Source organism: Dioscorea cayenensis, chromosome 20 (genome assembly GCF_009730915.1).
Source record: "Dioscorea cayenensis subsp. rotundata cultivar TDr96_F1 chromosome 20, TDr96_F1_v2_PseudoChromosome.rev07_lg8_w22 25.fasta, whole genome shotgun sequence".
Classification (NCBI taxonomy): domain Eukaryota; kingdom Viridiplantae; phylum Streptophyta; class Magnoliopsida; order Dioscoreales; family Dioscoreaceae; genus Dioscorea; species Dioscorea cayenensis.
In genome coordinates, this window is record NC_052490.1 from 23,784,527 (window position 1) to 23,807,727 (window position 23,201).

Below are 23,201 nucleotides of genomic sequence, written 5' to 3' on the forward strand. Positions count from 1 at the left end.
GTAAGCCAATTTTCCATGACGATAGCCAAACTGTAAATATTGATTTGCAATTTACTGTTTTGCAATAGCCAAACTATAAATACAATGTTTTAGTCTAGTTATATTTTCCCCTTTGATTTGTTGCTCCCCTATGGTTTTAAAGATGCTTCTTTTCTCATGTCTGCAATATTTGCTATGTGACAGGCGGAGTTTGTATGATGTATATTCTATAGGTGTGTTTAATTGAACATTGGTAGCTTAGATAATATTCCTTCAGAGAAGAAATGTGAAAGAAAACAATTTATCAAGAAAGGGATATCATTAAGCAGAAGGAATCACGTCTCAGCTAACACACTAAAAAGAACAAGATTTAAGATCAGGAGATTATGTGTAGATGACCATTTACCTAGTTCTCCTGGATCAAGGAAAGAAAAGATTTTGATAAAGCTTATTTGTTATAGTCTTTAATTCATAGGATGACATTTAGAAGTTTTGTTAGGAAGGGTGATTTATATGCGATGTCTAACTTTCCAATGAATTGGGTTTATAAAGCAAAGAAGATATTTGATGTAAGTAATGTCTTTAGATGATTGAATGCATGGAATGTATCTCCATTGAAATTCAGAGTGGTGTAAGATTGACATGTCTCATTAACAAGTGAGCATTTTACTGATAGCCACAATAGAATGAGTATGTCTAGAATGTTAGGCTATTTGGTTCAGCTTTGTAGTTTAATAGACATGCTAAGACCTTTTTCCTTTTTATAAGATCTTATGATATGTTTAGTCTTTGTTGAAGAAAAAGTTTCACAGATCCTTTGTGTGTGTATGCGAGCGCATGCACATGTGTGCCTAGGCTTTAAGATTTTGTTTGTTTGTTATTCCACACTTATACTTGCATCATTCTATAAATCCTGTTTTACTATCCATAAATGCATTATACTGTTTTACTATCCATGAATTCAGGCAATTGAAAACCTGAATCACAACAAGAATCAGGAAAAAACACACACACACACACACAAAAAGAAAATTACCCTCTTTTCTAGCAGGACTTCACGCTTGATCTTCCAATCTTCTTCAGCTGAGAGCAGAACCAACACAAAAAATAGACTAATTAAATTAATTCCCAAGGAAAAACTAAAGAATTCAAACCATGACAAGTATTTGACTTTATTCATCACCAGAGAGAAAAATGAATACCAGGTGACTTGGCAGGTTTGGTTGCAGCGCTTCTGATTCGGAGTGAGGCAGGACGTGAAGAGGAACTAATCCAATGATAATATTTTTATTGTTAAAGGAATGATAACATACCTCCTTTTGTTATATTTCTACGCTCAAACTGGAGCCAGTTCAAGATAATGACAACCTTAATTGACGTCATATTGCTATGATTTATTCAATGAGACATACTTCTATGCATGATAATTTAGTCTGAACTTTTCTAATGGAATCCATCAAAGATGGCATACATTAGTGAATTTGGCATTATTAATGAGAGAAAACCAAATGCTATATAGCTCAACAAATCTAGCAGGAGTGCAATTAACATTCCAACATGATTAATATCAGGCAACAGAGATAAAGCAATGAGGTTACAGTGTCAATAGGATTGATTGGCATTGAGCCTTAAGCCATTGTAAGTAAAAACTAATTAGTAAATCAAAACACATTCTGTACTGAAAATAAAATAGTTAAAATAGCAGAAAAAACAAAATAAATCGACACTTCCAGATATCAATCTTGCATTATAACATTAATAAATTAGACTAATATGATCTAATTCGGTATTCAAGGCTGAAAATAAATAAAACAACCACACTCACATTAGGCCAAATTTTTGAAAAGTACTTCATAGCAACATGGTTCCCTTCAGAATCCTATTCGGCACAAGAAAAATAAATAATTAGCATAAATCTATATATTGCGCATAATCCAGTTGCATATCGAAAACATTACAATTATTAAAAACTATGTAACAAAATTACCCAATACATATATGTATTTCAAAAATTAAATCATGTGGTCAAAAGGCAGAAGTATACACTTATTGAAGAACAATTGTAAAATATTTTTAGAAAAAAACACTACACTAATGAAAATCGAGAACAAGGCATTACTTAAATGAAAATGCTTACTTGTCATTCAAGTAAAGTCATTACAATTAGTCCAAAAAATTGTGGAGTGTCAAAACTCATAAATGTCGTCATCAACATCTTGACGAGCCCATTGACCGTCATCATTAGTATTCAAGATACCCTCATGAGTGGAAGGGAAACATTCAGTTCGAGGTCCACTATCTGTTATGTCATCGCCCATGTCATACACCTCTCTTGGTTCATTACGTATCACAACAAACCAACCTGGTTCTTTGGGATCTTCAGAATAAAAATCTTGCTTCACTTGTGATGAAAAAACATACGGCTCATCGAGTATATGTTCACCAGTGTGAATTGTGCGAGTGAAATTCACCATTGTAAATCCATATCTATCATTCTTGAGGCCCCTACTATTGTTCACATCAGCCCAATCACAACGAAACAGCACAACCTTGAACTTGTTAAAATAATCTAACTCGATTATATCATTAAGTACCCCATCGTAGTCAACATTTCCTTGCAAAGGATCAGCATCCCTAGCACTAGCATAGCTCATTGTTGAAAAAGTAACAAGACATCCAGAATTTTGAGTTTTCCTAAATCTTTCTCGAGATTTTGTATGGAATCGAAATCCATTAATGATGAGTCCTTTATATCTCTTAACAATTCTTTTTGGACCTTGCGCAAGAAATTTAACTTCTTCTGGCACATCTTTTCCATGAGAAACCTATACAAGTTACATGAATCTAATTATTAAAATATTAATAGAGAATTGTTCAAGTTAGAAGATGTTCTTGTTTCTTACAGTTTCTCCCAACCATTCATGAAAAGTTTCAGTAAATTTCCTATCAACATCACGAGCATTTGAACGTCGACCTCGTATTTGATCTCTTAAGATATTTCTATACTCACTGCAAGTAATGATAATAAATGTTTAAAACTTGCAACTCACCAAATCAGAAACATGAAATGCTTAACTTACATTTGGAGTGGTTCAATAGCTTCATAGTGTAATAACACATAACGATGTGCTTGTGCCCATGATCTATCATCCAACTCTGCCACTTCAACTTTCCCTATTGGCTCTCCACCACTTTCAAATAAATATGAGCTTGCTAGTACCTCATCGTGTACTTCTTTTAAATTTCTCCCAGGTCTATTAAATACTGTTTCAACATTAACCAAATATCTAGAGCAAAAAGTTACACATTCCTCTGCTAAAAATCCTTCAGCGATGGATCCTTCAGGATATCTTTTATTCCGCACATAAGATTTTAACTTTAGCAAAAACCTATAACAAAAAGTAAAACTTATTAACCCATAGAATTTAGTTTGATAAGACATTATAACAAATTAATGTTCCAGTAAACCTATACCGTTCAATTGTATACATCCATCGATAATAAATAGGTCCACCGAGTTTTGCCTCCAATGGAAGATGAATAATCAAGTGCACCATTATAGTAAAGAATGAAGGCGGGAAAATCTTTTCCAAGTGGCATAACGCTATTGTTGCTCGATATTGAAGTTTGTCAAGATCTTCCACCTTAAGAACTTTACCGCAAAGAATTTTAAATATGTTACAAATTTCTGAAATGGCATGAGTCACTTGCTTTGACATGGATGACCGCAATGCAATTGGAAGCAAATCATGCAGCAATATGTGATAATCATGGGATTTTAAAGATTGAAGTTTTCGCTCCTTCTGATTTACGCCTTTGGAAATATTTGAGGAGTAAGCATCTGGGACTTTTATATTCTTCAAAACTTGACAAAACAAATCTTTTTCTTTTTTTGTCATGGAGAAAGAAGCGGGTGGTAGTCTTGTTTTGCCATTCGTAAGATATTCAGGATGAAGCTCTCGACGAATTCCCATCTCTACCAAATCAAGCCTGCATTTTAGATTATCTTTCGATTTCCCATCAACGTTAAGAATTGTTCCAACAATATTTTCACAAACATTCTTCTCAATGTGCATCACATCCACGTTATGGCGCAATAAGTTGTGCTCCCAATACGGTAAATCAAAGAAGATGCTTCTCTTCTTCCACAAATCTGCTTCATTTGATTCTTCTTCCTCTAGTTCATCATCATCACTATCTGCATCAACATTAGGGACTTGGAGTGGCCTTTTCTTTGATTCATTACCAGTCTTCGATTTTTTACATTTATGTTTGGACTATTTTCCATAACTAAATTGCAACTCTTTCAACATTAGTAAAATATCAGATCCAGTAGTAACTTGTGGAGCTCCACGCATCTCTACATTACCATCGAACAGATGTTTCTGGGATCTATATGGATGATTATGTTCTAGCCACCGCCGATGTGCCATAAAACAAAACTTCTGCCCATTTGTTAACCATTTCGAAGAAGTTTGTGCAGCACAACAAGGACAAGCATACTTTCCTTTCGTGCTCCAACCAGATAAATTTGCGTAAGCAGGAAAATCATTAATGGTCCATAATAAGGCAGCACGCATAAAGAAATTCCTCCTTGCTGATGCATCATACGTCTCGATACCGACCCATAATTGCTTTAACTCTTTAATCAAAGGTTGCAAGTAGATGTCGATATCATTTCCGGGACCTTTATCTCCAGAAATAATCATTGATAAGAAGAAAGAAGGTTGCTTCATCCCAATCCACGGTGGCAAATTATAGGGTATCAACACCACTGGCCAAGTACTGTACGACGTACTTAACAATTTGAATGGGTTAAATCCATCAGATGAAAGACCAAGCCTAACATTTCGAGGATCAGAAGCGAAGTCGGGATATCTTGCATCAAATGATTTCCATGCCTCAGCATCAGCAGGGTGTCGCAAATGACCATCATTGGTCCGACCATTAGCATGCCAGGTCATATCAGCTGAAGTCTTAGCAGACATGAAAATTCTTTGCAGTCTTGGTATTAAAGGAAAATAGCGCAAAACCTTCGCAGGTCTCCTATGAGCCACTTCGTTTTCATTATTCAAACGCTAATCAGAATTAGTGGACACCCAGCGAGAACGACCACACATTTGACAAGATTGTTGACCTTCATTATGTTCCCAATATAACATGCAGTCATTAGGACAACTATGAATTTTTTCATACCCAAGACCTAGATCCTTAATGATTTTCTTGGACTCATGACTATTTTCTGGAATAGCTGCTGAGGGAAAAAATTCTTTTAAAAATTCAATCAAGTAGTCGAGCCCTTTCGCAGTCATCCCACTTTATGCATTTTCGGGATGAAAAAGTCGAATGCAAAAGTATAATCTAGAATGATTCGATCCCTCATAAAGTTTGTCATTCATATCTTCAAGCAACTTGTAAAACTTTGCCGCTTCTTTAGAAGGTTGTTCATCAACTACCCCTCTAAGAGTTTCACCTCCATCATTCACCTCAACATTAAATTCATCACTACTAGATGGCAAACCGTCGTTATCAACATGATGCATGTTAAAAGCATCCTGCAACAATTCTTCCATGTTATCTGGTCTTAAATGAGAAGTTTGGTTGTGAGAAGCAGAGCTTGATGGACCTATAAATGTGTTTCTCGCCTTTTGAGTAGATGACGGTACACATTCTCCATGGAAAAACCAACATTTGTAACCTTGAAGAATTCCATCACATACTAGATGTTCAAGAACTATTTGACGTGTTTGCCAAATTAGAAAATTAATTAGAATATTATAAATTATACCATACTTTGCCTTATCCAATAAGTACTTGTAACCACATCCAAGATTATAAGAAATGTAACCACAACCAAGATTTAACAGAAAAATTGAACTTCTAAGTTCATCACAAGCAATCAAGGGCATAACACTGATAAGATCAATTACGAATGTAACATTTAACAAAAATGCACTGTATTTGACTACTATAATATATAATCTAAAAACTTAGGCCCAATAAGTATACACCTAGTTAAAGTAAAATGAACAACCAAATCACAATTGAATAACAATGGTTAATGGCATAGAAAGAAAATCAAATTAAAAGCAGGCAATATTTAGAAAATTACCTCAACTTTTAGGAACTAATCTTTTTCTTCTTGTTTCTACTTTTTCCATTGATCTCTCTGTATCCAAATCTAACACAAGATCTGCAAGTTATATAAGTAGGTTATTTAGAGCAAATCATTATAAAATTATTGCAAGCCCATTATGAATATTTAGAAAACAAATGAAAAAAAGTACCCATTATGGTTTGGAAACTGTAGTTGCATTTCATTGTTTTGTTTCTCAGATTTAGAAGTACACAAATGTGAAAATTAAGGAAACCATGAAACAATTGGGTTTGGCAAAAAATAATAATAATAATAATAATAATAATAATAATAATAATAATAAGTTTCATTCAACCAATTAATTGATTAATAATAACATAAAGAATATAAATAACAAAAAAAACATGATATCTATCTTTCCCCTCAAATCATGAAACAAAACATAAATGAAAATGTATATGGTATATACCTTCTTCTCATCTTAATTTGATTGAAGTACAAAACATAAAACAAAACAATGAAATGAAACCATAAATTATGAAACCGCAAAGAAACCACAAAGAAGGATGACATGCATAACTACCATAACGTGTTTGATTTATTGAGGAATTTACTAAGGGAAATGTATTGGGAATAATTTCATTGTTTTTTTTTCTCAAATTTAGAAGTACACAAATTAATTGAGGAATTTGTTTAGATGTATTGAGTTAAATAATTCCCTACTTAATTAGCTTGCACATATCTACTGCTGCCCACATGAATGATTCCTTTAATAAGCCATCCAAACACATGGAGATATAGATATAATTAATTAATGATCAAAGCTGAAGCTGTAGCAAACACACACACACACACACACACATATATATATATGTATTGGGAATCATTCTACTGCTAGTATCATTGATGATCTAAATTCTCCCAAGTTCTGCTACTCCATTGTGAGCATGTGCATTAATGTTCTAAGGTGAAGAAACATATATATATATATATATATATATATATATATATAATTATATAATTATATATAAATTAATTAATCAATGTCCATTCACCAACAAAATAAGAACTCCCGTATGTTATCTACTAAGTCAAAAGCATGCAGGGATATTAATTCAATATCATATATCATGTATATAGAAGCCCAACCCATGCTATACTTTCCATTCATTTTCTTCCTAGATTTGCAAATCTATTTTATTGTTCAAATAAAAAATTATTGATTAATTTTAAAGACATTTTAAAGCAATAAAAAAGACATAGATATCCACGTACTTGAGTCTGCTTTCACAAAATAAACTTAGAATATGATTATATTTTTGGAGGTCATTATTAAAAAAAGATAAGAGTGACACTTTTATCAATTTTTTAATGTTTGGTTGGCAATGTGGTGTACCAAAATATGATCATGATCAAGTTTGTCAATAATTACTTCAAAACTTTTTAAGCTACATAAAACGTATTTAGAAAAATTACATAAACATAACAAAGAAGGTTAACTTGAGCTTTATCAATCAACCTATTTATTTAAATCTAATAAATACACAATCAAATCTAAAAGGGAAATAGAAGCCATCCAATTGAGGTAATAGAGCAAATTTCTTTATCGCCTAATAAATTTTCAATCATTTTGACACACCATCAAATCTAGAAATAAAACTAAAATATTAGAATAAGCAAGTAACACATGAATAGAAAACAATCCACTCTCAACCATGGAACAAAAATTAAAAGATATATAAATCAACAAGTCTTTTCTTGGATAAAAAACAAAGGACGAATCACTAAATTTAATTGAATTTGTTGAAGGAGTTCAATTGGTAATTAAATTAGAGGAGGATGATAATGGTAATAATTTTTATAATTTTTTTAGAAAAATTGCATACATATCCCAAAAGAGATTATAATTGAGTGTATATCCATGGAAATAATATAATCATATACAAGCATCTCCTTTTTTCAGATTTGTGAAAAGTTTCATGTGCAAATGCGGATATATGTACAAGTTTTAATATTTTAGTGTATATATATATGTAAATATATTTTTTAAAAATAATTGTCTTAACTTATTCGATAGTGGGACTTCTTTATTTTAATTAAAACTGACACTAAACAACAAAAATTAGTTCATGAGTTACCTGATCAATTTGAGCTATGTTTATGGGATGTCGGTTAAAAGTATATATTATATCAAATGAATGATATTATAATTTAAAACAAGAGTATAAATTCTCAATATATATATATATATATATATATATAAATTAGGGGGAATAAAAATGATCTTCAAATAGAGTATTAAAAATCATGGTATGTATGCATGTATATATATCAAATCAGAGGACAAAATAATTTCTCAAACATTTAAAAAAAAAGAATCAAAAGATAAAAATTAACTTTTCCTTCATAATAATCAACAATTCACTAGCTCATTGATTTATCCAAACCAAACCCTAGCCACAATGAGATACTAATCCCCTTATCCCAAACCCTAAGAAAACCTCAAATTTTTCCAAACAAATCCCAAGCAAACTAAATCAACAAACACAAGTAAATGAAAACACTACAAATTAAAATTCGGAAACAAACAACATAAAGGGGGAAAACCCCAAAATTTTTTTGGCAAATTAGGGCATCACACATCCTTTTAATTAGGAACTCACATACCTGATTAGCTTCAATGTGAAGAAAACCTAGAAGAAAATAGAGACAAAGGAGATCAAGGGACCCAGATGGCGCCGACGGGACGGCGGAGGAACGGCCGAAGATGAGAGAGCCGGTGGAGGAGGAGTCAACGCCGCGGCTGAGGAGGCAGTAGCTGAAGGCGCCGCCGAGTTGGCCGGCGACTTGGGAGATGAAAGATATAGGACCGGAGCCAAGGCCGAGAAGACCGGAATCACCAGTGAAAAGGCCGGAGTTGCGGTGGCCGCAGCCGATGGCGACGTTGGTGATGGTGGTGGATCCGAAGGTGGTGAAGGAGCCGTCGGAATTGGGAGTGAGGAGAGAGCAAAGAGATCGAGGGTCGGCGTGGAAAGAGAGGAAGGGCCAGCGCGCAGGGAGAGAGAAAAAGAGAGAGAGGCGAATAAACTTTTTAACCCGCGAATTTATATATATTATTTTCATAATGTAAAGTGAATTGTCTTCTTTAAACTAACACATTTTTAATTTGTTATTAAGTAGCGGGGCTTCTTGCAAAAAACGCCACGAAACAAACTTTTTAACCGGCAAATTTTATGCGAAATCCCTCCAAACTAAAATTAATAAGAACTTACCGGCGTTTATTCAATTAAACCCCGCTAAGTATAAATAATTTCTCGGCGTTTTTAAAAATAAACGCCGCTGATTGAATTTTTCCCCCCTTGCCCTAATTTCTCCAATAATACGACTCACGGCGTTTTTTAATTCAACGCCACTAAAAAAAAATCCCGGCGTCTTATAAAATAAACGCCGCTAATAAAAATTATTTTCTCGCGGTTTAATCCCTCAAAGTGCACAAAATCACATGTCGGCGTTTATGACCAAAAAATGCCGCCAAATGTAAAATATTAGCGGGGTTTACATAAAACGCAGCTAATAAAACGCCGCGAAAAGCATAATTTGGTGTAGTGATTCTAGAGGACCTTGCTAGCATGTTTATGCCCGTAAGAGGGATTCACTACACCATATGAGGTTTTCAGCGGCATTTTTATGTGCTTTTTGCGGCGTTTATAAACTCTGCTAAATTCATGACCCGCGTTTATAATAAATGCCGCGAGTAGTGCCGCTAAAGAGAACGTCGTTATTTTAGCGGCGTTTTACAAAAAAACGCCGTCATATTACTGTGTTTATTTATTAAATGCCGGCAAAATTGTAAGAAAAGTATACATATATGAGCATCAAAATAGTGGCGTTTCCCAAAATAAACGCCGCTACTATAGTGGCGATCATTAGAATGAACGTTGTGCAAAAGTGTGGTATGTAAATTTTAGAAATGTAAATTAGCGGCATTTAAGTAAACAAACGCCACTAAGTTACTAGCGTTTTATTTTAAACGCCACAAATATAATGGCGTTTTTAATGTTAAATGCCACTAATTTAGTGGTGTTTATTTATATCAATGCCGTGATTTGGAGCCATTTATTTCAGAAATGGCACAATATTACCGGAGTTTTAAGGATAAACGCCAGTAATGTTTCCATCTTCTAAATAATGTTAATGCTTTTTACCGGCGTTTATGTAATAAAACTGCACTATATAACGGCGTTTTCCTGAATAAACGCCACTAAAATGATGTGTTTGCCGGCGTTTTGAGTTGAAACGCCGCTAAATTTATTTTAAATATAGTTCCTTCATTTCTGCACTTTTATTTATGCGCATTTTTACAAAAACAATGGTACTACAAAGACCTGTAATTAACATTCAAGATAAGAATAGTCACATAGTTATCTATGCACCAAAACACAATCGTTGATGTTTAATAATTTCAAACCAATTAGAAGTTACAAAAGTCTTTGATATTAATTAGTACATAATTAGTTTTGTGATTCTTGTCTTCCGGCCTCCAAATAATACAAAAGAAAACAAAGATAAATAAAATCCATCAACACTTGATGAATGCCACTACTCATCTCTAGAAGGCTGATTCTGCAATTAAAAAAAAATTATAAGAAAAGATTCCACAGTGTTTTTAAAATTATAACAAATAGATACAAACATAGTAACATTGCCACTTTCGAAATACGTACCTGTGACTGAGAAGTTGAGCCAGCTGTGTCAACTCCGGAGATAGTAACTCCAGGAATTCGAGTTTGTAAAAACCCAAGAAGAGCATTATATCAAGCACATTCTTGTGCACGTTCTTCCTCACGTTGTGCACATTCTTGCTCTCGCTCCTCTTTCAATTGTTGCATTTGTTGTTCCATTTGATTAAACCGCTCAACAAACTCACTTGATTGGGCACTTGAGGCAGTAGAAGTTTTGCTAGTCGTACCCCCATAATAAGTTTTGAGTGTTGGACCCAATCCAAGCCCTCTTACTCACCCACATCGTTCTTTTCCAATAACTTGTGTCAGAATTTCAGTTTCAACAATTTGCATATCCTCATCCACTGTTTCACATTCAGCTAACTCCTTATTTGCTTTAACTTGTATATAATGAAACAAAATATTTTAAGGTAGTCATATATTTCGCATCAAATTACGAAATAAGGAATACTTAAGACATAATTATTACCATAATTTGTTCAGTTTCCACATTCATGTGAGAGCCATCCTTTTTGGTATGAGTTGCTTTTAAAAATTCGAGGCGTCCTACGTTTCTTCCATTGTGAACCTCCCACAAGTGTTGAAACAAAAAAATTGTTTGAATCACAAACATCAAGAGATAAACTTTAAGACATCATTAAAATACAAACGAAAGTAAAAAAACAACATTTTTAACTCACACTAACAATTTAATTCTTAATATATATTTGCTTACCATTTCCTTTTCCTTTCTAGCAAAGCTCTTTGATCCAGAGGTATGAGTATATTTTTGTTGTTTTCTGCTAGCAACCCCAAGTCTTTCTGAATCCTACATAATGACATGTATAGTAACTTAGAAATAAGAAAGATATGATAATTTTCGTAAAATAAGTAAAATACATATTCATACCTCTCCTTTATTTTAATACCAATAATCGACTAATTGTTCCCATTGCCATCTAATGGTTGCATTTGGATGTTTATCTTTGTTCACTTGCAAACCATCTTCTCGTTTGAAATGATGCTTTTTCAAATCATGCTTGTAATCTCTCCATTTCTTCCCAGAGACTTGAGCACATACTCTTTTGAAATCTCAAGAGCAAATCGTAACTAGTTGAAGACATTATAAACAATTTTGTTTATTAATGTAACTTGATGTTTTTACATTTATAGAAATAACATTTGAACAATTCAATTATGTGGGGTTACCTCCATAAATTTGAACAATTCATCCTTTAATGTTTTTGGCACTTTATGCCAACTCTCATAATGGATGACAATTTGTTAACCGGTTCGAGCAAGCATGCTGAGAAATCCAGCCAGTAGTTGTGCTTCCAGCCCAATTGGTCGTCCCAAATGATTTGCACTTACCACAATCCTCTCTTCTGGTGGTAATGACCACAAGTCTTTCAAAGTAGTTTGGCCTCTTTTCTTTTGTTATCCATTTCTATCAACTACATATTAGTAGAACATAAGAACATTAAGGCAAATATAATACATTATGATTAAGTTTCAAGATATGAAACGAACCTGCAATTAAATTTTCTGCTTCAGTAACTGCGGGAACGTTCTCTAATCTGATACTATTATTTTGGTTTGGCACTTGTTCATTATGATTTGAATCAGCTGAAGATGATGGAATCGAGCAATGAGTAGCAACATGAACTGATGGAGCGGATCTAGTAGAACCAATAGGGGATGATGAATTGGATTGTGGTGTTGCTCATTCTAGCACCCACACCATCATCACACCCACTACCATTATTTGGAGCATTAGTTGGAGCAGGTTCTGACACGACCATTTTCATACACTTCAATTTAATTTCGGCATATTTTCTCTTATCTACATCATATAAACAAAAACATGTTACAAAATTCACAAGAAGTACATGTATTTGGAAGATTATACATGGAAGATTATACATAGTAAATTTGCATTGCATTCACAAGTCCAACTGCAAATGGTTTAGTTAGTATTGCACATTATCCAGTACAAACACAATGATTAATAATATTGCATATCAATTGGTAATTAGTGGACAGACAATGTACATAATCAATGCAAAATGGTTTATTTTTGGTAGTATCCACTCTCAACAAGTAGCAGGTTCTGAAACTTTCTTATGATAAAGTGGCCTTGCAATTTGGTGCCACATACTTCTCTGTACATGTAATAGTTAATGGTTATTTAATATTCTATAACCATAAAATTTTACGGCATCAATTTTTCAGTACAATCAAGCTTTTCACATACTAATTAAGTATTCAGTACAATTAAGTCTAGTGAATTCAACATGAGCACTTAACTAGTTGTGGACCTTGTGGTATTATTGTCTTCTCTTTCAATTATGTCTGAGAAGCATTTCATTTGTTTATAGTTTAATTTGTATTAAAGAATCTGAAATCCTTTTCTCTTTTCCAAAAATGCATATCTGTTTTAATTCATCAGAAGTAATGAATTTCTGAACATCACTTTTGTTCTCTTGAATTTATTTTTCATGTTATCCAAGTATTTATTTTGTACTTAAGTTCCCTAAAATGCAAGTGATGTCATATTATATTGTTTATGCATTGATATACAATTTTTCAGTACAATCAAGCTTTTCACATTCTAATTAAATACAATTAGGTCCAATGAATTCAACATGAGAACTTAACTAGTTGTGGTACTATTGTCTTCTCTTTCAATTATATTTGAGAAGCATTACATTTCTTCACTTGAGTTTAATTGGTATTAAAGAATAAAAATTTCTTTCCAAACTGTAAATTATTGGCAGGCATTGAATCTTCAAACATGAAATTAATGGAAGTTCACAATCTGATATGCTACACAACTAAAAATAATAAAACTAGCCATTGATTTGCAATAATGAAAGAAGTAATGGAAGTTCTCAATCTGATATGATACACAACTAAAAATAATAGAACAAGCCATTGATTTGCAATAATGCACACACTGCTACTAACTTTTAACTGCACTAAAGTCCAGAGATGTCAATTTAGATCCATCTGTTCAATATAGACATTAATGGAAACATATTTAACAACTTCATCTGCACTAGTACTAGGACTATAATTTATGGTAACTGTCTTTTTGGATGTGATTGCATAGAGATGTTATTTTATACTCATATTATGATCTCAATGAAAAGTATTACTATCAAATTCCATGTGAATTAAAGAAACAAAAATCTGCAGAACTGAAAATTGAAGAACTGGAATCTGGAGAACAGAAATCTGCAGATATGAAATAAAGGAACAGAATGCTGTGTTTTGACTTATCATTTAGAGTGTAAACAAGACAAAGTAAAATTGCACTCAAATCTGCAGAATAGAAATCTGCAGATCTGAAATAAAGAAATAGAATGCTGTGTTTTGACTTATCATTCAGAGTGTATAGAGCTTGTTGTCTAATTGCCAGTTTTCATCATCCTTGTTAGCTAATTTCTGCAACAAAAGTTGACAAGATAAATAAATAAAGGATGTTGTACTTAATTATTTCATTGTTTAGTGATCATAATAAGTTCTTATGAGCCTCACTACCCAAAATCTAACCACTCATGTTCTCGTAGCTAATGAACATAAATAAGAGAACATCTAAATATGTTCTCCCACTTTAAACTATATATATTTTGTAATTTATATTAACATCTACTCAAAAAGGGTTGATCAACTACTAAGATGCTTTCCTTTAAAAGAACGAGATCATTAATTAAGCATCTATTAAAATTTACCATTCAGGCAACATGAAAACAAAGGCCACAGTTAAGAGGTCAATCCAGATTCTTCCTACACCACAAATTCATAATCAAACATTAACAAGTGCTTCCCAGCTTCTGCCAATTTTCTAAAGACATGTGATGTTCATAAATCCATCTACAAAGTAGAGGTTAATACAACAACAAGGATCATTTGTTATGGTGACAAGTCTCAATAAATCACTTATACAACCAAAGCTAAAAAAAGAAAAAGGATTGCTAGAACATAACATATAACATTTTGCCAATACTCAGCACAGCCACGTTTAGTTTGGTGAAATCAGGTTTTGCAACAACATTGAATCTATACTAATAACACAACAGTTATTAGTAAAATAAAGGAACAGAATGCTGTGTTTTGCATATTAAATCTTTTATACTTTGTTATAATCTATTAACAAAGATTCAGGGTAAGAAATTATGCCATAGCAATAATAGACATAAATTCCGTGAAATCAGAGGCATAGAAGCACGTAGAAAAAAACATAAAGATTAGTAATATAAAATAGTAAGCATTACAATAACAGAAGCACAGGCATCACCTAAAGGATTGTTTAAACTAGACCAATAATTGCAGCAAAAAGTAATGATCCACCTCAGTCTTCAATGGTTTAAAATTCTTCTCCTGTACAAATAGAAAATACACAACCACAAAAGAACGGTAAGATGGCATATGTGCAAGAATAGAAAACAGGGGAAGTAACTTATTGAAATTTAACATGTGGAACATCAGTCTTATCTTACTTTTGCTAACCTCTGTTTAATTTAATTTAAAACTATTATAAGTTGAAAGTTACTTGCCAAGCAACATGTTAATTTCTTTATTTGGTGATGCCAATGTCAGAGGCATTTAATCATTATGTTTCCTAAATCTCTACATTATTATATCATTGGTTACTTGCGTGTATATATATTCCCATGACCTTAATTAATTATACCTATACCTTGTGATATCAAGATGCTATATAAACATGCAAGATATATATACATATATATGTGCAAACCGAATTAATTTGATTTCATGGTTTTATATATAGGTATTTATATATGTTGATGAAAATGATATTGCAACATACACCATATATCAAGGCTTTTGATAATGACAACCCAAGAATGATGAACAAAACACTGCATATAGACCACCAGATCCAGAACATCCCAGATTTTGGAGCAGCTCATTGGCAAACAACTCAACAAGATTACCATCTCAGAGGAAGAATTCCTCAATAATATCAAAAGTATATATATATATATATATATAATATAGACACACACACACACACACACACATCCCCAGGTGAACCATGTCCAAGTAAAGTAGTACCTTAATTATGAGCTATGTTTAAACCGGAAAAGTTTAAATATGTTTGTTGTGTTCAATCTGAGAAAATAATTATAATAACAATAAAATTGTTCATGTAACTCAATGGAAGATCTCAGGAATAACTTCAAGGTTACATTATTCCTTTTGTTTTTTATCTTGTTTGAAATCATAATATGATAATAATGTCCTTTTGTGAATCAATAATTGTTTGCATTATTTCAAAAGTGGTGGATGTATTGGATTCTCTTTTTACATCTTCTATTAAATCATAGCTTGTGCAACACTATAACACAAGTTATATAATTTTCATGGAATTTATGTGTATTATTGCTATGGCATAACTTGTTTTGTATATCACCCTGATCAAGTATAAGAGATTTTAGATTATAAATCATTCTTCTTTGTCTCGTTAACAGATCAGCTCTAATATGATTTCATGATATTGTAGGAATTAGATCTAAAGCCACAAATTTATTCTGTGGAACTGTTTCTATTACAGTGGTACTATGGGAAGCATCATGTATGTTTTTCATTTTCTTGAAATCAGTACATGCATGTAGAGGTGATGCAGACAAACAAGCTCAGTACTTAGGCATATGCACGGACAATCTTGGGTTGGTCTGGTTCAAACCTGCCTGAGGAACATAGGCAGGGGACTTTAGAACAATTGGAAGACCTTAGGCTGGCTTTTTCTTGGAGAATTAATGGGTTGACCTACGTAGGCTTATCTGAAAATTTAATCCAAAACTTGGCATCCATGGCTGAAGTAAACAGGAACACATCCTAGAACTGGTAACAGCCTAATGACAGGTCTTTGTATTATTTTATAAACAAACCAGAGTTTAATTATAAATTTGACGCATTAACAAGAAATAGTCTGATGGCTTGGAGTAAAATTCTTTTGTAAGACAAATTAGTTGAAGTTGCATAAAAAAATAATGTGGCAGATAGCTTGGAACTCATTGCAGTAAGATTGATTTCTAAAGAATTATTGAATGAAGGAACTAAAATGAATGCTCTCAAATTGTACATTCTATGCGTTATTGTTATTCGAGGTTTCTTTTCTTTTTACATCTTTTTAATATGCCACTTGTAACCAATTTTGTAAAACATAATGGTTGAGTTTTTGGCAGTAGGATGAATGGATTTAGTTATCTAGTGATGAATTAGCATCCCATTCTACAAATTACCTTAGCATGACGTTACAACATTTCTACAAATCAAGTAGCCAAATTTTTAGAATGCTTGGGTTCTCTAGGCCTCTCTGCCATTGTTATTCTCATTTTCCTCTACTTGATTATATTTAACTAAACACATATCAATAACCAAAAAAATAAAAAGGAACATGGTGCATCTGAAAATGGTGATTCTCAATTCATAATAAAAGATACCTGACTGATTGTAGCAAATGATCAAGCAAACTGTCTCTTAAGCATTTGAAAATGGTAATTCTCAAATCAGGATTAATTCACTAATTACATTTCCTTTGTGTTACAATAGTTTAGAAGTTGAACAGAAAAAAAAGATGGTTTCTTTGATTGAAAGCAAGATTCTTCTGTCTTTTACTGTTGAATTCATGTGTCATGGACAAACACAGTTTATTAATGCATCATGAATTGTTCAACTAGCGACACTATCTACAGGTCATGAAATCACTTGTAAAATAAGGGGTAACAACTATATATATATATATATATATATATATATTTATATATGCTAATAATAAAGAATACTTGAAGATGTTCTTATTGGGACATTGTAACAAATATTCCATTGGATTTAATGACGACAGTAGCATGAAGCAGCAGGCAGCCCATTGACTATAGAATCTCATTTAACCGTAGATGTCCTTATAGTTAACGTGTGACAAGGAATTTGCATAGGCAGCAGGACATGCTATCTTGTCAACAGTAAAACATTAGTGAATTAATATTAATTGAGACCACCAATTCTATCATCTCAATTATGTTAATATTAATTGCTAGCCTCTTGTCTTGAATAAAAACAAGGTAGACATGCCACAATAGAGAACATTAAAGTAACTTGCACCTATTGCTAAGTGGAAGCAGATCCTGATTGTCTACAGCCACATTATCTATTCCTCGTTCCTTTAAAACCTGCAACAAGAACCTACATCAATATTGTCCAACAACACAAAAATAGGCTGGTGAGAAGAAGGACAAAATGGATATTGTGCATATCAGTGATTTAGTAAGGATAATCCTTGCTTGGAAAATGTGGAGCAGAGGAAACAATCTACAAGTTCTTGTGGGCGAGCACCACCAAATACAGGTTTCCTATAGCAGCACAAGCAGAATGGTCAAGCATACAAAAACCTTGGAAACAATTGCCAAATTCTTATGGTGAAATTGAATAAATAAACATGACACAAAAGGCTAGAAAAAAATTCAGCACGCACGAAATCTATGCATATTTATAATCTAGGCATCAAAGTTTCCAATTTCAACCTGTATTTATATAACATTGTTTGAATAATGATATATATGCACAGCACAAGTAAACTACATGTCAAGTATGAAGAAGACATTACAAACAAGATGTGAAGAAGACATTAGAAACAAGATATAGCTTACCTTAAAAATCAAGTAAAGTCAATACAATTGGTATAAGACATTGCTAAGTGTCGAAAGTCATAAATGTCCTCGTCAACATCTTCACGGGCCCATTGACCCTCATCATTATCATTGAAGATACTCTCATGAGAGGAAGGGAAACATTCAGTCCGGGGTTCATCATTTGTTATTTCATCACCCATGTCATACACTTCTCTTGGTTGATTACGTATCTGACAGGGCTCCCCGCAAGTGCACGGAGTTATCGAAGTAATAAATCCCAGGTGAGTGTTGTATCGTATCCACAGAGAAAAGGGAATAAAAATACTTAATTTGCTTCTTAACTATATGAAAGATGAATAGTGATATGTGTGACAAGATTCAATTCTCAAAAGTAAAACAACCCGAAAGAGAGCAAAAGTAAAGGAGAAGGTAAGGCAATCGATAAAGATGGGGTACCCGGGTATTGATCCGCCTAGGAAAATCGTTTCAAGTGCAAGTACTCTCTATTATGCTTCCTAACTAATGCAATGGTGAGTCAGGGACATCCTTTAATGCATGGCCCTGAATCTAGGGTTAACCAAGCCTAATCCTCTACATGTCCCGGAGGAGAGGTTGAACAACCTCTCAACCTCGCACTCGTAAGAAAGATTGCATTAAGCTCTGTGGATTCCAAGTGATAAATCTCTTCCTAATTGTAGACCTAACCCTTGGTCCAGAAGAAAGGTCCCTAACCACAATTAAGCCCTAGATGCTAAAATCACCTCAACGCTTCACTCTGTTGCACTCGCAACTAAGCCCCAGCGGAGGGTCATCCCTTAACTCATTCACTCTATTATGGCCGCAAAGAACTCGAGGAACGGAGGTAGAATCTATCACACCATAGGGAAAAGGGGGCGCTCCTGTACCTCTCGACTCACCCTCTCAACCCTCTCCAATCAAGCTTTGTCTAACTCTCGTGGTGTGTCACTCACTCACAAGGGTTACCACATGAACTCTCAACCCTAGTGTCACTCTAAGGGAGTATTCAAACAATCAAACATTCAAGATTGGAACTCACAATAACATCAATTAATTGAAAGCATAATAAAAAGATTCAATGAAACTAATACATCCTAGGGTTCACAAATACCCAAGTACCCACTAGGGGTTTAGCTCTCCATGGAGCACAATACAAACGATATTGAAATCAAATGTAAAAGAAAGCAATCCATAGGAAAACACCCTCGATAGTTATGGCGATGGTCTTGTGGAGAGTCCTCTACTCGTCGCAAGATCTCCTTGTCCGGTATAAGATACGCCTCGCCGAATCAATCCGACAGAGGCTCCCTTACCAACCTTTTTCCAAAGAGATGACAATGTCAGAGCCATAGAACCTCTCTAAATCCCTAGCCAATACCTCTCAAAACCCTAGCTGCAGTCCTCTCTCAAGTTGGGGAAAAGATGGAGAAAAGAATGTTGAAATCGGGGCTGAAATCGGCCTTAAATAGGGTTGGAATCGGGATTCCACACGCCCCTATGGATATTCCACATGGGCCTGTGGAATTAACGCACGGGCGTGTAGAATTGTCTCCTCTGTTTTGTTCCTTCGGCCGGCTGTGAATAATACCTGCTACAGTGATTTGCTGTGTTGATTGCTGTAGTACCCTGCTACAGTAACAGCCCAAAAATACTCACGAATCCATGCTTTCATCGAGGTAACGTAAACGGGCACATGTTCACTTCGTAGATCATCTTGGTTCTTCAATAAACGGTCACGTTGGTGGAGATCTTGCTAAATATGCACAAGCCGAAAATACTAGGATGTAACTGCCTTCGTGCCCCTCCGAATCATTGCCTTAGCTCGAATACAAGGAGGTTGGCACACATTCTAGCATTCTAAACCTGACTCATGTCTCCGCGTTTGAGCCTTCTCAAAATCTCCTCCAAATAATGCGTAAAATGATCTACAATGGCTTCTTTCACAAATAATCGGCCTCACAACCCAACCTGCATAAAAGTACATAAATACACACGTATTAGCGCTAAAACCTGACAAAAGTAATGCTCATCATAATAAGAAAGAAGGCTTCGTTGGGATCCTCAAAATAAAAAACTTGCTTCACTTGTGATGAGAACACATAAGGCTAATCGAGGATATGTTTGCCAGTGTGAATCGTGTGAGAGAAATTTACCATTGTAAATCCATATCTATCTTTCTTGAACCCCCTACTATTATTCACATCAGCCCAATCACAACGAAATAACACAAGCTTGAACTTGTTAAAGTAGTCTAACTCAATTATATTATTTAGCACACCATAGTAGTCAACATTTCCTTCCAATCGATTAGCATCCCTAGCACTGGCATAGCTCATAGTTGAAGAAGTAACAAGACATCCAGAATTTTGAGTTCGCCTAAATCTTTCTCGAGATTTAGTATGGAATCGAAATCCATTAATAATGAGTCCTTTATATCTCTTAACAATCCTATTTGGACCTTGCGCAAGAAATTTAATTTCTTCTGACACATTTTTCCCATGAGAAACCTATACAGGTTACATGAATCTAATTATAAAAATTCTTAATAGAGAATTGTTCAAGAGAATAAGATTTTCTAGTTACTTACCGTTTCTCCCAACCATTCATGAAAAGTTTCGGTAAATTTCCTATCTAGATCACGAGTATTTGAATGTTGACCTCTTGTTTGATCTTTCAAGATATTTCTATACTCACTACAAGTAATGATAAAAAATGTTAAAAACTTCCAACACACCAAATAACAAATGTGAAGTGTTTAACTTACATTTGGAGTGAGTCAATAGCTTTATAGTGAAATAACACATAACGATGTGCTTGTGCCCATGATCTATCATCTAACTATGCTACTTCAACTTTTCTTATTGGTTCTCCACCAATTTCAAATAAATACAACTTTGCAAATAGCTCATGTTGCACTTGTGTTAAATTTCTCCCAGGTCTATCAAATATTGTTTCAACATCAACCAAATACCTAGAACAAAAAGTGGCACATTCTTCTGCTAGAAATCCTTCAGCAATAGATCCTTCAGGATATGGTTTATTCCGCACATAAGATTTTAACTTGAGCAAAAAACCTACAACAGAATTGCTACGATTGTTAACCTATAGAAGTTTGATTGACAAGAAATTATAATAAATTGATGTTTTGCCAAAATAATACCTCTCGATTGGATACATCCATCGATAGTACACAGGTCCACCGATTTTGGCCTCCATTAGTAGATGAACAACCAAGTGCACCATTACAGTGAAGAATGTAGGTGGGAAAATCTTTTCTAAGTGACACAAATCTATTACTGCTCGATATTGAAGGTTGTCAAGATCTACCACCTTAAGAACTTTACCACAAATATTTTTGAATATGTTACAAAGCTCTGAAATGGCGTGAGTCACTGGCTTTGACATAGATGACCTCAAAGCAATTGGAAGCAAATCATGCAGCAATATGTGATAATCATGTGATTCTAAAGACTAAAGTTTTCGCTCCTTCTGATTTACACATATGGATATATTCGAAGAGTAAGCATCTGGGACTTTTATAGTCTTCAAGACTTGACAAAATAGGTCTTTTTTTTTTTTTTTATCATGGAGAAAGAAGCCGGTGGTAGTCTTGTTTTACCATTGGGAAGATATTAAGGATGAAGCTCTCGACGAATTCCCATGTCAACCAAATCAAGTCTACATTTTAGATTATCTTTTGATTTCCCATCAACATGAAGAATTGTTCCAACAATATTTTCACAAGCATTCTTCTCAATGTGCATCACATCCAAATTATGGCGAAGTAGGTTACGCTGCCAATATGGTAAATCAAAGAATATGCTTCTCTTCTTCCACAAAGATGCTTCAGTTGATTCCTCTTCCTATACTTCTTCATCATCAGTATCCAAGTCAATATTGGATACTTGTCGTGGTCTTTTCTTCGAAGAGTTATTATTGTTTGATTTTTTTTATTTTGCTTTGCCATGCTTTCCATAAGAAAATTGCATCTCTTTCAACATTAATAAAATATCATATCCAGTAGTAACTGAAGGAGCTCCACGCATCTCTACATTACCATCAAACAGATGTTTCTGAGATCTGTATGGATGATTATGTTCTAGCCACCGCCGATGTGCCATATAACAAAACTTCTGGCCATTAGTTAACCATTGTGAAGAAGTTTTCGCAGCATAACAAGGACAAGCATATTTTCCTTTAGTGCTCCAACCTGATAAATTTGCGTAAGCAGGGAAATCATTAATAGTCCATAACAAGACAGCCCGCATATTGAAATTTCTTCTTATAGATGCATCGTACGTCTCTACACCAACCCATAATTGCTTTAACTCTTTAATAAGAGGTTGTAAGCATATGTCAATATCGTTTCCAGGCCCTTTGTCTCCAAGAATAATCATTGACAAAAGAAAAGAAGTTTGTTTCATCCCAATCCACGGTGGCAAGTTATAAGGGATCAACACCACTGGCCAAGTGCTGTAAGAAGTACTTAATAAATTTGAATGGGTTAAACCCATCCGAAGAAAGACCAAGCCTCACATTTCTAGGATCAAAAGCAAAGTCAGGATATCTTGCATCAAATGATTTCCATGCCTCAGTGATAAGTGCTTGTGTGATTAGAATATGAAGTGTTCTTTCCTTATGATGGGCATTACTTTTCTCGGGTTTTAACGCTAATATGTGTGCATTTATGTTACTTTCATGCATATAGGGTTGTGAAGCCGAATGTTA

The 23,201-nt window shown here is 34.0% G+C and overlaps 1 protein-coding gene across 1 annotated transcript; it reads right to left on the reverse strand.

Annotated features, from left to right (window-relative positions):
• Nucleotides 1-2,165: 2,165 nt before the first annotated feature.
• Nucleotides 2,166-4,967, reverse strand: LOC120251353. The gene is made up of 5 exons (XM_039259891.1): nucleotides 4,320-4,967; nucleotides 3,454-4,229; nucleotides 3,060-3,368; nucleotides 2,883-2,988; nucleotides 2,166-2,804 (listed from the first exon to the last, which is right to left on the reverse strand). Exons 1-5 carry the CDS (start codon nucleotides 4,965-4,967, stop codon nucleotides 2,166-2,168), a joined length of 2,478 nt encoding a protein of 825 aa, XP_039115825.1.
• Between the last annotated feature and the right edge of the window lie 18,234 nt (nucleotides 4,968-23,201).